Source organism: Battus philenor, unplaced genomic scaffold (genome assembly GCF_028537555.1).
Source record: "Battus philenor isolate CCGP_79_NKW_IND1 unplaced genomic scaffold, ilBatPhil1.0.hap1 SCAF_1, whole genome shotgun sequence".
Lineage (NCBI taxonomy): Eukaryota > Metazoa > Arthropoda > Insecta > Lepidoptera > Papilionidae > Battus > Battus philenor.
Genome location: NW_027181661.1, coordinates 5,722,879 through 5,741,545, shown reverse-complemented (window position 1 = coordinate 5,741,545; position 18,667 = coordinate 5,722,879). Strand labels below are relative to the sequence as shown.

General features: G+C 36.2%; 1 protein-coding gene across 1 annotated transcript in view; it reads left to right on the top strand.

Annotated features, from left to right (window-relative positions):
• The window catches only part of Dhc16F (Dynein heavy chain at 16F), a 103,695-nt gene extending 90,309 nt beyond the window's left edge, over positions 1 to 13,386 (top strand). The window contains exons 55-67 of the mRNA XM_068771398.1: positions 355 to 591; positions 1,381 to 1,527; positions 2,813 to 3,003; positions 3,581 to 3,782; positions 4,611 to 4,851; positions 6,835 to 7,035; positions 7,406 to 7,647; positions 8,417 to 8,548; positions 8,953 to 9,108; positions 9,744 to 9,896; positions 11,700 to 11,894; positions 12,239 to 12,365; positions 13,157 to 13,386. Of these exons, the coding sequence (XP_068627499.1) occupies positions 355 to 591; positions 1,381 to 1,527; positions 2,813 to 3,003; positions 3,581 to 3,782; positions 4,611 to 4,851; positions 6,835 to 7,035; positions 7,406 to 7,647; positions 8,417 to 8,548; positions 8,953 to 9,108; positions 9,744 to 9,896; positions 11,700 to 11,894; positions 12,239 to 12,365; positions 13,157 to 13,386 (2,454 nt within the window). The remainder of the gene's footprint in view (positions 1 to 354; positions 592 to 1,380; positions 1,528 to 2,812; positions 3,004 to 3,580; positions 3,783 to 4,610; positions 4,852 to 6,834; positions 7,036 to 7,405; positions 7,648 to 8,416; positions 8,549 to 8,952; positions 9,109 to 9,743; positions 9,897 to 11,699; positions 11,895 to 12,238; positions 12,366 to 13,156) is intronic.
• Positions 13,387 to 18,667: the final 5,281 nt, after the last annotated feature.

The following is an 18,667-nucleotide window of genomic DNA, read 5'->3' as shown; positions in this document are numbered from 1 at the left end:
GATACATGATTAGAATTTTATTTATAGTTTGAAGTTTTGATTAATTGAATCTCGTTTTATTATTAAGAAATCCATTTACCTTTAAAGTTTCTTGTCAGAGACCACGGTAACAGCCCGAGAAATACGCAGAGGAAGTTCTTTTGCTAAAATGTATTCGAAATTTTAGATACGATGTCTTTAGTAATGTTGAATGTATATTCGATGTCACATAATAATATTTTAAATAATTTTCACATATATTATTTTATTCTCATATATATTATTTTTTATTTTTATTTAAAAACATCACTATTTTACACTTTTACAACTATAGATAATCACCAAGTATAAATATATATAAGATTAATATGACAGATATTCAAACGTGTGGTTGAGGAACCCGCCGAGGCCACAAACACAGTGGAAGCTCGTGTTGCATTACTGGTGGACAGCTCAACGCTAGCAACACAGCGAGCCGTGTCTCGAGCTCTCTTCGCCCGTCACCGGCTTGCGTTATCACTGCTACTGACAGCAACTGTGGTGCTTCACTCAGGAGAATTGCCGCATCGACAGTGGCATTTTCTTCTGCACGGGGCAGCTGCTGCTACACCTGTGAGTTTCTATCAAAGCACTTATCCACTTAGCCCTATAAGAAAGCTCGTCACCCTAATAGCAATAAAGAGCACTATGCTCGAAGCTTCGCTGCGTGATCGAATCACAAATGCGGATATCCGCAGAAGAACCATGTCGGCCGACCTAGCTCAAAGTATTGACTGTCTGAAAAAGCAGTGGGCGAGGCACATCGCTCATACAACGGTATAGCCGTTGGCGCTGGAAAATTCTCGAATAGCGACCTCGAACCGGTAAACGCGGCGTGGGTAGAACCCCCACTAGGTGGACTGACATAGTTGAAATCGCGAGAAGATCAATAAATAAAAGTGAACGCCAATGCATTGCTACGAGGCCCCCTTAAAGCTTTTGTCAGTCCCGAACACCGTACCAGACCCTCTGCCTACAATACAATGTACCCAGCACCCTTCGGTGATTCCTTGGAATGCCTATAAGCCAGCAATTAACCAGCGATCAATAGAGAGATTAAATAAATATTGATTACCTTTTCGGAAGCTACAGGTTTGTTCCAGTTTCGAGATTTTCAACAGTCATTTATTTATTGGTCAGCTCCGTGAGGTGTTGAATTGCACCAATCTCTCAACACAGCTATATCTAGTCCTGTACTCTTTTCGAAATGTCTCTGTTACAATTTTCTCGTTTATGCATCGAGATAGTAGTTATTTGACAATAAATTGACGAAAACAAGTTCAATGAACCCCGACTGCCGACCAATAAATAGTAAGCTATTAAGAAAATAAATTGTAAAAATATTGCACTGTATGTTAACAGGGAATGCCTAAGAAGCCACCGCTGGAAGCGTTGACTGATCAAATGTGGATGGCGGTGTACAACCTACACGAAAACGAGCCTTCCTTCGCGGGCCTCCCCGATGACTGCCTCAAGCGTATCCCTTTGACACTCGGCTCTTATTCTGTAGTATGTATTTTTATACTCTTTTATTTCTATCATAAGTTCGCTAACAAGTATTTATTTATTTATTTATAAAAAGCGCTCGAGCAGTGGTAGCCCAGTGGTAGACGACTGAGACTTGCGCTCGATAGATGGGGGATGATTGATGATGATGGGTTCGATACCAGGAAAAGCATTTTATATAATAATAATTTTGTAAAACGTACATCACCGTCACTCGGCAAAAGAAATATTTCTACTTAATTTTAAGTCTCTGCGCATGATGGTACTTGAGATATTGTAGACGTCACGCGATATAAGTCGCGAGTACAATTCCCGGCAAACAATCTCATATAATTCACATTTTGAACATTTATAATATGAGTTTGCCACTACTCACAAATAAGTTTCCAAGGGATGGGCAGCAATGTCCTCTGCGTACCATGATACCACCAGCGATTATGGCATATACCCCGTAGATATCTCTAGGGCAAGTCTATACCTTACATTGGAAGTCTATGTGCTGAAACGATGACGACTTCGACACCAGAAATACATACGTGTTAAAATGTATGCAATAATGCATTATATAAAATTAGGAATTCTACTGATTGTACAACATTCGCAACATTGGAACATTAGTAGAGAATAAACGATACGTAATATAAAATACCAGGCAAATAAAATTAAGTGATTGGTGTAAAAGCTTCAACCGGGGGAATCCCATTTTCATCATTTGTTAGCAAAAATTTTAAAAAGCTTTTACACATATTTGAAATCACCTGTATAAAGTGATCGCTCTGAAACTCCATTGGGATGCAATAAGCCCACATGCCAGTACGAAATCTGCGGGGAAGGATAGTGCACAATCATTATTTTTAACACATGATTATTCGAATTTTGAAATCAATTTTCATACTATATCATTACGTTATTTATCAATTCTGAAACCGCTGATTTTATTTACGATGTACCTTACTTTAATTTGTAGCAAATGAGCTATATATTCATCTCTCAAATCTTTGCAACTATAATTGGAATATGCATAGCCATGTAACAAAGACGAGGACACTAGGTAACTTATCGTCAAGTTAATTGTATATGATACATATTATAATTGCGGAATAATTGAGTCTGTATTGGCAGACGGTAAAAAAATTTTTGTACAGGAAACTTTAACTCATTAGATAACTGTTTATCGCAATATATGGGAATACATTGTAATAAATAATATGTTCCAAGTGTTAAAGATAAATAAACGAAGTTATTATTATAAATAAATATTTGAAGGAATATTTCCTATCCACAACAGGATATTCATGTCGACAAAATGAACAAGAATGCGCCCAAAATAGACTGGAGCGAACGATTGAATCCTTTTGAAAAGTTGATGCTTCTTAAATGTCTAAAAGAGGAAAAGTTGGTATTCGCAATTGCCCAGTACGTATCGTTGACACTCGGGCCTGCCTTCATCGAGAGTCCGCCTGTTCAACTGCCTACGCTGTGAGTATTTATTTTAAGATCTTCAATCATAATGAAAAGTTAATTATATCATTTCAAATATCCTTCTCGCTTATGTCACTGTTATGTACATATAAAGCGTTTCATTATAGTCATCATTATAATTTCAGCTGTAGGACATTCACTGGTAGACATTGACGTCACATATATATTTCCAATAGGATCGGTTAGTTACGACTTGCATCCAACGTTATCCGACGACCTTGAGAGGGTCGTCTGTTCAGCTTGTGAGAGGACGTCCTGTGATGTGCTTGCCAGTTTGTTGTTTTTACCCTAGAAACTTAAGACATAGCAGCCATCTATTCTGCGCACTATGTGGGTTAAAAGTGTGTAATCTGGGTGTTGTACGAATTTTTTTGTTCAGTTTAGGAAATACGTTTTTATAATTTTTGGTCAACGCTGTGAACGACTACAATTGGTATACATAATAAAATAGTAGAGTAAATTAAAGTAGCTCTAATGATATATATTATAATAGCTGCATAGCAGCTGTTAGTATTGTTAAAATTAATTAATATTTAAAAGAAGTTTAGATAATATACGATTTTGATTAACACAGATATGCAGACACGACGCCCTCAACGCCGCTGGTGTTTGTATTAAGTACAGGGTCTGATCCCTTCGGCGCTTTCCAAAAGTTCGCGACCGACATGGGAATGCGAGAACGTGTTAACTTCATCTCTTTAGGCCAAGGTCAAGGTCCGGTCGCCGAGCGAATGATAAACAGTGCTAAACCTAAGGGAGACTGGGTGTTTTTGCAGGTAATAAAAAAAGGTTAAAATCTATGCTTATACTTATAAAACCTATGCTACGACCCAGCGGGCTTCAGTTCTGCGCGCTATGTGGGCTGCCCACTGCATATAGGCCGGTTACTTTCATTCGTTTATCCAAAGTATACCATTGAGCATAATAAAATGGTAAATTAATCAAAATGGTGTAAGAAGTTTTAAGGTGAACGTGGTGGGGTGAACGTGGTAAGAACATTTGTGAAAGTAATGAAAAAATATAAAACGTCTGCTTGTTTTGGGCTCTTCGGATAAAATGTGATTAGAATCCTGGTAGTTACGAGTATTTCTAATTCAATTATTACGTAATTATGATATTTCTAGGTTCAATCAAATTTTGCTACATAATCAAGTTTAACGCATACAAGTAACCTCTGTAAATGTTCCATAGTAGAAAATAAATTATTAATAGCTATGTAATTTTATCTAAAAATTTCTATTTTTTTAATGACCGGCGTTTTAGAGGGCCTCTCGTTCCCCCGGTTTTTTGTTAGCAGTGACGTTACAGTTTCGGGTTAAAACATATTTTTTTTAATTTTGTATATTTTTTTCTAATTTTTCCTTTCTTTCTTTACAATTTTACTTACTTTTTTTCCTTGCATCCTTCACATTATCCTTCATTCATTCCTTTCTAATCTTCTTTCACACATCAACTTTTTTCCCTCATCTACATTCCTAGTATGAAATTTGGTTTTTTACAGCTTTTATTTTGTTTTCCTTAATAATAATTTTAATTCACATTTTTATTTTGGAAATGTCTATTGTTAGTTTAAATTAAAATGATAATTAGTAAAATAATTCCAGAATTGCCACTTGGCAGCGTCGTGGATGCTTAAACTTGAAGTGATCGTAGCTAATCTGAGCAGTGATCAATCTGTGCCTCATGATGATTTTCGACTGTATTTAAGCTCTATGCCAACACCCAAGTTCCCAGTTTCAGTGCTACAAAACTCGGTGAAAGTTACCAATGAACCACCTAAAGGCTTAAAAGCAAACGTCAAGAGAGCTTTAATTGAAATGGACAAGGATTTCTATGAGAATCATGGTAGGTAATTCTAATAATAATTCTTCACCGTTGTCTTTAAGCGTACATTGTCAGGGCGTCGTTAAAATAGATTAAGACTCTTACTTTTTTACTTAAATATCGTAACATGCAAAAAACTGAGCAAAAAAATCGGAAATAATAAACGTAAATATTAAACAAAGGCTTGGGCGCTAATGACTGTGTAACATCGATCCTAATAATAAAAAAAGCCTTCAAGCGTAAGATCACCTTCGCTTTCATGATCTCGTGTCCTCGGTTATATAACTGGACTCTCTAGTGCAGTTTGGATGGGCTCTGACCATAATATTAACCGTCCTCCGATGGTAATTTTCCTTTCATCTTATTGGTGACGACAAGTTTCTCTATTTTTTTAGGCGTGACCAAAATAATCAATGACTCATTGTCGTCAAATATCTCGTTGTCAATTTTAACTTTAGACGTTCACTCTACGCCGTCTATGCGCAGCATTTTCTTAGAGTATGTCTCAAAAGCATTCATCCATATTTTTATTTAGTTCGAATTATAGTTAAAATAAGTAAACCAGAATCTCTGTCACTAGTAAACACTGGCTCTCTAAACATATTTATTAACTTTTTAAATTTTCTACAATGACGAATTTAATACCTATAAGGCATTCTCTACGATTTATTATCCCTAGTGTTTTAGAGATAACTAGTAAGAAGGTGTGTAAATGTGTTAGTGAAATAATACAAAAAATCAAAATTCAAAACATCTTTATTCAAGTAGGCATTCACACGCTGTTTTGAATTATCGATTATATTAACATTACGAGTAATGAACTACCATTGCCTCGCAACGCCAACGTAAATTTAACAATGTTTGATGTGCACATTCTTATATCAATTGCATAATTGAGTCAACAAACCAAGTTCTACACTTTTCGATCAACTAGTAACACTTGAATGCTATAATAAAATTTATTAGATTATATACCTTTAATTTTAAATTTAAAACTTAGAAAAGGAAAGTCTAAGATATCTTGTGAAGCTTTTTATATATACCTACTTCCAGACCCATGAAGGATTTGTTAACTTTTTAAAGATGAAAATTAGGTGTTACAAGTTTATTTTTACTTCTTTTATTTATCATGTGTCTGTCTGTTATTTTTTGTATAACATTTTAATATATTGCACATAAATTATATGATATCTAAAATGTTTTGCGAAGCAATCGTTAGAACACCGATTTCTTTGAAAACATCTCACAGAGAATTTTTAGAATTCAAGTTATAAATAGCCCGTACAGCTCTTTTCTGTAAAATGAATATAAAATTAATATCGACGGCATTGCCTCGTAATAAAATATCGTAAAGGAGAACGCTATGAAAATAACTGAAATATACGAGTCTAGCCATTTTAACATCCTTTGGTCTTACTTTTTAATTGCGAAATAAGCCGAGCTGAGTTCGTACAAATATATTCCTATTATATACATGTATCCCTAATTAAATCAGGTTATCTGTGCAGAGACTCATCGCATTCGGAATTAGAGTATATATAGCACTTTTATATACTATACTACTTTACTCTAAGTATACATATACTTGTTAGTTATTTTAATGACACTATTCTATTGCTTCGTATTTTTAATTACTTACAGTTGTTACTCTTATATATAAATAAATAAATTAATAATCTGCCAAAATAAGATCCCCTTTCATATACAACAAATAAAAATGAGTTTTTTGCAGACAGGATTCATGTTCACAGTTTGTTAGAACTCGCGTTTAGGGAAATAAATATTTATATTCTAGTTTGCTTAAACCGTTTATTAGTCTATTATGTGTTGTTAGATATGATCTCACAAAGCGTCAGTTTGCGACTGATAACACTCGGAAACTGACTCAATTCCCTGCTACGCTATTTTTACTTCAACATATGGATATCGTTTATTGTTAAAATGTTTTGGAGTACTTTTCCCGTGCTTTATGGCGACGGAGTTAACGTCATTTTAAAATTTCAGTGCTGGAACAAGACTGGCGTAGTTTACTATTCGGAATATGTATATTCCACGCTCTAGTCCAGGAGCGTAAGAAATTTGGCCCGCTTGGATGGAATATATGCTACGAATTCAGCGACAGCGACCGCGAGTGCGCTATACTCACGCTGCAGATGTTCTGCGCCGGCGGAGAGATACCGTGGGACGCTCTCGAGTATATAACGAGTGAGTGATTGTTATGCGTTAACTAGAGTGCTATCGAAACTGGTGTACCGCGCCTTTGCGTAGCGAGACATGGGGGAGTATCGGCAGCTCAATTCTGTTCTCGCAGCGGCAGCGCTCATGCTTTTATTTTATCGGCACAAACATCGCCGCGCTTGCCTAAGGCCCGGTATACGAAAAGGTATTTTTTAATTAAGAATTCCACAATTAAACATTCTGTTTAATGTTTTATCAGGAATATATAATGAGGCTACACTTCGTTATGCTGTAAATCTCTGGAGGAGGCCCATCAGAATATATCTTAGGACTAAAATGATGATTATGGTGATTTATTTCAAGCTAAATGAATAATATGAACCTTTCTTACTTACAGGTGAGATAACGTACGGCGGGCGCGTGACTGACGCGTGGGATCAGCGGTGCCTGGCGGCAGCGCTACGACGCGTGGTATCACGTGAGGCCATCAGTCCCGAGCACACATACTCACCGTGCGGAACGTACCGGAGCCCTAGGGCTCCATTGCTCGCCGACGCGCACCTTTACGTCGACTCGTTGCCCGACAACGAACCGCCAGGACTTTTCGGTTTACACGACAACGCAAACATCGCGTTCGAGGCGAGCTTATTCCCACTTATATACTTTGAAACACTCTCAACGTTTCATTATCACGTCAACCGATAGGTACACACAGTGCAAAGAGAAGATCTTCGCAAAGATCACCAAGACGACATCTCTTGAACCAATAACGTCTGCGTCTACAAATTATAGCTTATATTATAATAATTAAAAAATGGATTGTCCATCATTTTACAATTTGTCAAGCTACGAACAGAGAAATTACAATAAAATATAAAAAAAAATTCAGTTCGCTAACTACAAGCTTCCATAGATAAATAAAGAAATGTACATGAATATAAAAAGATATTATTATCATCATAATTTCAGCTATAGGAAGAGCGCTGTTAAATATAGGCCTCTACCTTAGATTTCTAATAGGAAAGGTAGGAATACAGCGTTTTCCAACGACCTTAACGAGGTCATTTGGTTACCAAGTGGGAACACCTTCTACACATCGCTTCCTGGCCTACCGAACCGTAAGATCCCAGCGGACAATAGTTCTACATGCTATAAGGTTGTCCCCACAGTTAAATAGCCTTCCCCTTTGATCGGTGAGCGTCTAGAATCATGCCAATGAAGCTTAGAGTGAGATACCACATTCCTGTGCCGAAAGTCGTTCCGATAACACACATAGATAGTAGACTTAAGGTGGGGTTTTGATGGGCTAGGTACCCACTTATGTCCAGAGGACACGGTTCATGTACATAGAAGATTCAAAAAGATAATGGGAAAGTAAATAATTACAAAAAAAATTAACTTGATGCAGCGACAAGAAACCAGCGCATTGCTACGAACCATAGCTGACGTACAACCGCGGTCAGGAGCCGCTGGTGCCGAACCTCCCGAGCGCCTCGTGTGGCGAATTTGCGAAACCACTCGTGCCACAGTCGCTAAACATGTAAGCATTTTAAATTTATTCATCGAAAAATAACACTAGTATTGGTTACAATTATTAATATAATTATATAAATAAGTACAAATAACCGTTGTAATAAATTTAACAAGTTCTTATTGTAGAGGTTTTTTAAATGATAAACCTTGGATAGAAAATAAGTTCTTTACAGTTGTATTGGGGACATTGTTTAGGTGACCACAAAAATAGATTCATCTATATTTGTCGTGGGCGCTTCAAGAATCTGAACGCGTCTCAAAACCTCATAGCTATAGGGATATTCAATCTCATTGCAGTTTCTCAAAGAAAGTTTTTCTCTTACACAAGTTATTGTATCTGTCTATAGTATGTCTATAATAAGACGAATAAGTGAATAACATGTAGTAGCATTTGTTATTAATTTCCGGCAGATCGATAGATCGGAGACGCACGAATCAGTATGGGCGGTCGACGAACGCGGACAGCCGCTATCCCTGGCCACGGTGCTCCATCACGAGGCAGACCAATACGACACTCTGCTCGTGCTCTTACACGCCAGCCTTAATGAACTGCAGCGCGCCATCAAGGTAATATTGCTTCTTCTGTTACTAATTTCGTTACCTTCGCTCCTAGTCGATATGAAGATTATATGAGTTTAATATTATCATAATTATAATATTAAAATAAAAGTTAATTACTTTGAACGGATTATATCACGGTTACGTTTTGTTATTTTCAAATTTGCGGAGACCAAAGTACTGGTACATCTTGCTCGTCTATAGAAATTAAAACACCTACGAAGAGAAGATCTCTGAGTGCTTCCAGACATGTTTAGGAATTCGTAATTAAAGTGATTAATATAAAACCACAAATAACTGTGAGCGCATCCTGCGTAGAATGGATACATAATAATGATGATTGATAAATTTGAACGTACCTGATAAATATAATGCGCAAATAAATTATATTTCATACAGGCGTTTATTACTCAAATGTTTGTAAGTAATATGATTCCGTGAAACATTTAGCGAAATAAACAAGCAGGTGAATTCGCAAAAGTGCAACAAATGTTAAAAATTTAAGGTGAGGTATTTTGTGAACGCTCTATAAGAAGCGTCATCAAACTATTTCATGTATGTTTAGATACATTGATGTATTAAAGGTACAAGTGCTTTAGAAAATACGTGAAAAAGATGTCTAATGGAAACACATGGTTGCACAGGGCGTCGTGGTGATGTCGGAATCTTTAGAGGAGGTATTCAACGCGCTCGCAAACGGTCGAGTGCCGGCACTGTGGCACACTCGCGCCTACAACTCGCTCAAGTCACTCGGCAGCTGGCTCCACGACCTGGCGCTGCGTATCGACTTTATTGAGGCATGTTCTTCATAATTACTTTCAAAAAGTCTTCTAAAAATTTTTTTTTGTGACGAATTAAAGCCCTTTTACAAGTTTCATGATCGTCAACTAGCTAAGCTTATTCATTTACTCATTTTACACAGTCGAATTAAATTATTTGAAAGGTGAAATCCTCGCTAGCAGTCAACCTAGAATGACACATAGATAAACCAATAGGTAGGTATGTACGTATATGTATACGAAAATAATAAAAAATATATTTATTTATTTTATATTCTTTATTGTACACGTTGGGATACATTTAAATAGTTTCACAGTAATATACGAAAAACTACAAACGGCGGAATTATCACACGAGGTAATATCTTACAGAAAACCACAGTATGGAAAAGGTAGAAGTACTAATAATAGGTAGTTCACGTGTACAAAACATATGTATTTACAAACAAATATATACTACAAATCTATGATAAGTATAGTATTTACTTTGCTTATGATATAATTAGTATTAAAGTAAATACTTAAACAGGGTGTGTATTATGTATATACATGAATTACGCCTTAATATATACATACACTGTGTAATATATAATTAAAGAAAAATTTACGTCGTGTTTTAAACATGTAATGGTTTCCTGACTCACTAATTCCGAAGTTTATTCGAAATAACAGCTTTGGACAAGTAAAGAAGAAGTCAGATGAGAGATGGGGAGATGGACAAAGCAGTAAAAGATAAAGCATCAAGATTCAACAATTCTTCTAGGCTGCAAGTGAAACGCTGGCCGCCTGAAATTGACCCTTAAGAAGAGAGTGGAAGCAAACACTTCCGTGAGGGATCCTCGGCTTGGGTTTCTACTCGATACACGCTTAGCGTTTCAATTTAGTCGTGCCGCCGAACACCATGGTTCTATCGGTTTTTAATCGCATTATTAGGAACAGCTCTGTAAACATGCAGAGTTTAATAACTCGTTTCAACTAATTTAGCTACGTCACTAATGCAATTACGTAATAAAGAAATCATTGTACATGACACATGTTTTTGTTCTCGTGCTTAGGCTGATTGGTTATCGATGTAACAAAAAAAACTTCAAAGGGGTGATTTGTTCGAGGTGTAAAAGCTTTGAAGAGTTGATGGTAAAGCTATGGTAAACTCTACCCGCGTGTCTTAATGGTTTCAGAAATAATAAATAACGTCATGATAATAATATAAGTGTAATTTCAATATGTAAATTAGAGATATTTCGACATATTAAAATTAGTTATTGTTTACTATCTGTCCCTGCAGACTTTGTATTGCCACAAGTTATTGATTAGTTATATTCATTACATAATGGATTCTGGCCGACAGCGAAACAATAACATTTTACGCGAAAGCAATCGAGCAAATTTTGATAATTTTAAAAGGTATTAACTTTAATCCTTTAATGGGATGTGAAATTGACGACATCAATTGTGATGCAATACGGGCTTTTGTAACATTAATGCTGATTGTATTAATAACATCTGCCCTGTTAAAAAATTTCTAAGTAAATTTTCTAAAAGTAGTAGTTTAAGTAAAAACTTTAAAATTACCATATTTTTTTTCGAAAGTCTTTTTGAATGAAAGCCAAAACAAATTTTGGAAGTAAATATATTTCGCGGTTTGAAAATGTCATTGGGGCCTTAAGGGTCTGAAAGTCACGGACCATAAATGATTCTGTCAAGGTCATAGCAAGACCAGGCATGCACACCGCTTGCAATCGCCTGAAAATCAAGAGAGCAGGTCTATTTAAATGATAACAATGATCATGATGTTGATGAATGGCAATATGGTATGAACAGTCATGGTGGCAGCGGGGGCGCGGCGGCAGCAGCTGGCTGTCGGGGCTGTTTTTTCCGCAAGGACTGCTGACGGGCGCCATGCAGGCCCACGCGCGCCGTCGCCAGCTGCCTGTGGACGTGCTCGCCTTCGACTTCCACCCTACTACCGTGTTCATCACACAGGATGATATCTACAACTATAACAAGAACCCTAAGGTACTCACATTTATCATAAACTAAACGTTCCTCGCGTGCTCCGAAAACTTAATGATCGCACAACTCCTTACGCATGTGAACATAATGTTGTTGTTAGACGATGAACTTCGAGTAACGTCTAAACAATTACACCTCGCGGCTGAGGGAAACCTTTATGATTCAGGTGTATATATAGCCATTCCATAATTGTGTTCCGTATAGGACAGTCATGTGTTTTACTCAACTCAAAAGTATTTCATTTAATTTAGGATAAAGAACCCCTCACAGCTCTTAATGTTTTCCTTAAAACAGATGCTAATAAAACAGTTTTATCGAGCGCTAATGTTGTTTAACGGTGGACACAGAGGGACGAGGCGGAGGACGTGTACAAAGGTCTAGTGGCGCCGGAGGAGGGAATCATTATCCACGGGTTGTACATTGACGCCGGTCGATGGGACGTAGCGCGTGGTTGTTTATCCGACGCACTGCCAGGTCTGAATCTTTCTAATACAAAACCTCACAAAACGCACAGTAGTAAAATTTGATCAAGACACGAAGTATATGATATCCTTATGTCCTAGTTATACTGCAATTACATATTAGCACAATTGTTTATTTTTTAATTGATCTACCACTGTATTAATAATATTGTGTGACCTAAAAAAAATCGTCCGAACTTGTTGTGGGCTCTTCCGAGACCCGGGCGCATTTAGAACCCTCGTAGCTTACCATTAAGGATATCATTATATAGAACTTCAATATTATTCTACTTTCTATTGAAATAGGCTCTTCTGAAAGTTATAACATGAAAGCTTGGTCACTGTAAATGATCTTATGTGGATAATCATTATCATCATGTCACCCGCCAGACGCCCGTGGGGCATAGGCCTCGCCCAACAAAGGTCGCCAAGGTTACCGATCTTGCGCTTCCTGACTCCATTGAATTCTCGCGACCTTGACGAGAGCCTATACTTACCGTGTCTACCGGCTCATAGTCGACACTCGAGAATCTTTCTGTCTCCAACGGCCTTCGATTGCACGTGCGATGTGCACCGCCCACTACCAATTCAGACTGAATAAAAACACTGCAGGCTTTCTAATGCTGAATTTTAAAGAACAACTGTGGTGCGTCTACAAGGTGAAGTCGCAATCGAGTACAGACAGGTGCATAACCGTTTTCCCTACGACCCCAGCGATAGCGCTTTCTCTTAAATAGATTCCCACAACTGTTAAATGTTAAAACATATAATGCTTCATACAGCGCCTAATATTTTTTTGAGCAGGTCAAACGTGGGCATGGTTGCCGGCGGTGCGGGTAAGTTGCCGTGTGGGAGCGCCGGCACCAGGAGGTCGCTACGAGTCCCCGCTGTACCGCACGTCGGCGCGCGCAGGAGTTCTGGCCACAACTGGGCACAGCACCAACTTCGTATTGCCCATCCTACTACCTGCGGATCACCCGCCCGACTTTTGGATACTAAGGGGTACTGCACTTCTAACGCAACTTACCGATTAACTACAATTTTATTAAATAATATATATACAAGTCCTTCACTTTATTTTACGTAAATAAATATCTTTAAAAATTTAGTGTGTTTTAATTGAGCACAATCGTGAAATGTGTCATTATTTAATCTGAGTACAAAGGAATAATACTACTGCTACAGCCATATCAATTCATAATCCAACTGTGATTTTAGTGCGCTGCACTAAAATCAGGCGCCACATTCATCAGAAATTCGTTCATGACCGGAAGCGGGCACCGCCGTTTCCTTCTCCATTCGTTCTTAGCGACAATGGTTAGAGAAGGGGTCCGTACTCTCCTTCGGCCACCGACTAGATTCTTTGTACACTTTTATTCAAAGACCATGTATATTAGTTTGTAGCAGTACAGTTTGCAAACCTCGATTCCGCATGCTCAACTCTGGTTCCGAAGCTGTAAAAGCGAAAAGGCTCAAAGCACGGACATAATATCGGAACAGATTTCTCATTACTAATTTTACCAATTACGACGTTCCATAAACCGAAATAGTAATGCTTGCATCGGCCACCGGTAGAAAATATCATACTAAGCAAGATACAAAGACTAGTGTTTAAGAAATTATGTTCGTAAAAATGTCAAGATGCATTAAACACTAAAATATAAAAGTATCGTGTTGTTACTTTAGGTGTGTAATTATTTTACGTTGAATTAATTAATACAGGAGGTATTCAATCATCAAAAGTGATCCAAAACGTCTCAAGTTACTGGTTAGTCTGCGGTAAGGTTAACACAAATATTTTTTAAAGATTTATTCTCGGTACATAATTACACTTTAAATTAAGAATATGTAATACAAAAATTGTTTTGAGCTTATTTGAAAGAGAAGATCTACACTTGAAACTATGTCTATGCCTAATCGATGCCCGAAAAAAAATGGTAATTAAGGAAAGCAAACGCCAAAACTATGTTAATATGTACCATTTAAATATTTTTGCATTATATAGGATTGTTATAGTGCAGTGGCTGACTAATAAGTTTCCAGAGGATGGACAGCAACGTCCTCTGCATACCATAGCCGTCATTCATATTTTTGCCCAGACACTTCGAGTAGTTGATAGAGTTCGGATCGAAAGGATAGAGCTCGTTGGGTCTAAATGCATTGTCTAAGATTGTTTGTAATATACTCTGAAAGGTAACTTTAAGCATTTCGACAAAAGCAACCTAGTTTATGATACACTCGGAGTGGTTGCGCTAGTACTTTTTAGCATCGCGGCTCCAAGCTGTCTTGATTGGCTTGAAAATTCCTACAGCATATGATTATAAAATTATTGGCGCGTTAGGGTATAAAGCGACTAGAGCTATGCTGAGGCGGCAACATATGTATGTTTTTTTTTTAACTTTCGGCATTTTGACTGAAATAAAAATAAAACTGAATTGTAGTATCAAGAGTAATGATTGGCCCCCGGGCCAAACTCTGACTGTTTAAAGCAGGGCTAGAGGCAGCAAAATTTGTCAGTTATCACTTATGATGTTTTAAGAGGGTCAATAACAATCTTCAGTCAAATTTAAGAAACTAGAGTGATATTTACCATTAGGCTAATCACTGATACCATATTTCCTGCGTAGATCAGTGATTGACCTATCGGTTTACTATAAATAATGCCCTTAAATACCTTATACACAATAAAATTAATAGATTTTATTGTGTTCATCAACATAATATGTTAAAAAAATTAAATAATACTTTTATAAAATATGTTGTGCTTAACCGAACGCTACTTGTAAAAAAACAAGCCGTCAACAATAATTTACTTTTCGTCTTAACACTTTTGGTAAACGGTCAAAAGCATTACCAACATAACAAATAGTTTTTATATTATATTCAAAAAGGTTTTTTTGTCAATTCACTAATTCATATTCTTAATATTTTCGTTTTAAAGGCAAGGGGCCAGTAACTGGTTCGAAGCCAATTACTGTGTCCTTTACCCTATGCGAAATAAAAAATCATCTTTTTAAACCCAGACGCGATTATTGTCTTAAAATTATCAAAATATTTATGACGGCCAAAAAATTCTTTGCCGATGTTTTGTTATTATTGTGATTTAAATACGGAATGTACCTATTATTGGAACAGAGAAAATTTAAACAACAGACAAATATTTAAACAATGGTTCTTTATTCAAATTTAACCCTTTTTCATCAATTATGCTAGGTAGCACAAATAACCAGCTTCTTTTATCAGGCTCAACTTAGTTTATATCTTGGCAAGTATTTCAGAAGATAGCGGGAAATTTTAAGCATATTAAGGATTTCGGACAATTTTTGAGATAACCTGCGTAAAATCGTAATTAACCTGAAATAATGTTAGGTTTGGTTTTTTTTAGTTTTTTGTTGGTACAAATATTGCTAGATAGATTTGCTACTTAGATTTTTATGGACACAACCGTCTGACATAAACCAAAGAAATCATTACGCATTTTTGTTAGTATTCACATATTTATAAGAGATACTGTTCATAAGTGATACTTGTTAAAAACAAATCCATTCCAGATTCCAAAGCTATTATAACTTGCATTAAAATGTTCCTCGCTGTTTGTACATACTTATCATTTAGACAAAATAATTATAACAATAAGTGTGATACACAAATAACAAATTTAAAATTTTAGAGCCTTTAAATTATATGTCAAGAATATACATCGAATATCGATTTTTCGAAATTAATAGCAGCTATCGATATTAATAATAGGAAATTAGTGATGGCTGTCGATTATTTTTAAAATCTTTCTTTGCAAATCCCTAATTTAAATGTCTCTGTCAGAATGAATTTTATGTACAAAAATGTATACACCAATTCGTTTTACATTTTGCATCGTATCAGGAAAGTAAGAAAGTAGATTTAAATTTATTTTTGAGACTAAATTATGACGACACTGGGTTCGCCTGTTTCTCTTAGTCGTCACAGCTTTTTCACACTCCCGCCATTTTCCTCAGGTATAACTTTTAAAGGACACACAAGGGGGTTCAAAATTAATAGAAAACAGTATTTATAATGGATTTATTTAAACTGGTTTAAATCTTGTGGGCATCAAGATGGCGAGACCATTCCTAATGAATTGAAAATTTTCATAGTAGCATCTGTTATCGAATTAGTAACATGTAAAGTTCCAGCGAGATATACAATCGTCCGATTGATTGAAAAGATTAGTATCTGCAAGTACATTTAATGAATTATTATTATAAGAGGTTCACATTGTCGTTACACAACTTCCGTGTGTAAAATCGAATAAAAACAAAAAACTTAATTAAGTTATTGGCATTATAATTCATCCGTGAGGTAGAAAAGGTATTGAAGACAGTTGATGCAGAAAAGATAATTAACACAAACGAGATAGAAATAGTTTTCGTGATGTACTTTAATTTTTGATCATTTTTTTATTGCACTTATGTTTGTTTAGTCTAATTATACACTTTTAGAGACAGCTATAAATTCATCCATTCCATATTCATTTTAACAGCCATCCGTTGCGATACTCAGTGCAAAAGATTAATGATGTATTCGCCGCTGACGTAGATACCAAATAATTGCCATTCCAGGAGTTTCACGGCAGCTTTCCTGTTGGTAGCGAACTTTTTGGGAAATAACGTCTCCCTGTCTCACACTCTTTTACAACATGATCTCCTTCGTGGTCTACTCAGTTACTCGGACCAACATGGTCGCGTTATTATGCAAATACCTCTCGATCGATAGTCAATTCGGTCTTGGACGCACCAACCAGGTTTCGACCATTTGTAAAGCATTCTCATAGTCCAATCCGAAACATGATGGGTCTGCATTCTTCAATAAGATGTTATTCTCTTTATACAAACACCACTTCGCCACTGATGAATGCCTTGTTAATACCTCGTGTTGGAATATAAGAGCTTCTGAAGTACTTTCAACTTATGACAATATGCTCTTTTCTATATTCCTAATTCTGTGCCATATTTTATATCTTTTGATAGTATGAAACAAAAATAAATTTAAAAATAATATCCATGTCATGTACACAAAACAAAAACGTTGCATTAGCAAAAGAACTGCTATAAAAAATATTTAATTGTATTAACTTAAACATAAGTTTTGAGATGGTGGTAACATTTAAATTAATTTCATAGGTCCATAATCGAGGCATAAGCAGTTTGTCCTTTTGAATGCATTATACTAATTTGTACATCTTTAAAATATGTATACTTGGAGTACTCTAAAAATTTTTGCTAAAGGCTATTATTAAAATATTCAATTTAATGGAGTGGTCCCACAACATTGACTTTCTTTAAAATCTTTATAGTATGAACAATTCTCGTGAACAAAAATCACAGTGTGATGATAAAACAAAGGAGATGATGGTGGCAGAGGTCTGTGTGGAGAAAGCACGCGACCAACCGAAACTGATTCATTACATTCTCAACACACTAAATGCACGGCCCGAGCAATATTTACACAAGGGGAGCATACTCCACACAGATCTTTATGATTACAACAATCGCAAGTTACAGTGTAAGACAATGGATATGCTAGCGTGAGGATTGAAGGCCACCCCAAATCACATGTCCCATGAGTAAAGAAATTTAAAACGCCGCCAATTCGCTAATTCATATTGAACCAGCAACATATACAGTAAACCAATATCTCTCCGCCGTCTCACCATCTCACACACATTTTTAGGCAAAAAAAATATCTTCTAGCTACTTGATTGATAGCCTCCCAAAGACTTGCGGTCATTACAACTGTTCACTTAGAAATTATCTTTACTCGTTATGCAATTAAGACTGATTAAAACCAACTTTGTATAACAACATGATTAACATTAGCTATCCATTACAGAGAATTCTCCTTTAGTAATATACGACAGTGTTCGATATTTATTAAGGGAGACAATTCAAATTTATGATTGAATAATAATTTCTATTAGGTATATTTAAAAAAAAAACACGAAAACTACACAACATGTGCAAAATCTAATAACGACATGATAAACCGTAATATAATAAATAATTATCAATAACTAAATAGTGTACAATGAATCCATAATCAAAAGCCATCGATCCTCACGCGCACATTCATCGAAGGCCCGCCTGTAAACGTGAAAACAATTGAACACCCATGTTAGACCCTGTGACAACAGCCAAGAAATAATCACACAATTTTGTAAAAAGGCCAGGGAAGGGAACCTCTGAGAAATAAAATGTTTAATCCCCGAAGATGAGTGTCAATGATTAATGTCATTTCAAGCTAAATGTAGATTTTCTTAGTGGTTGAAACAGGCTATCA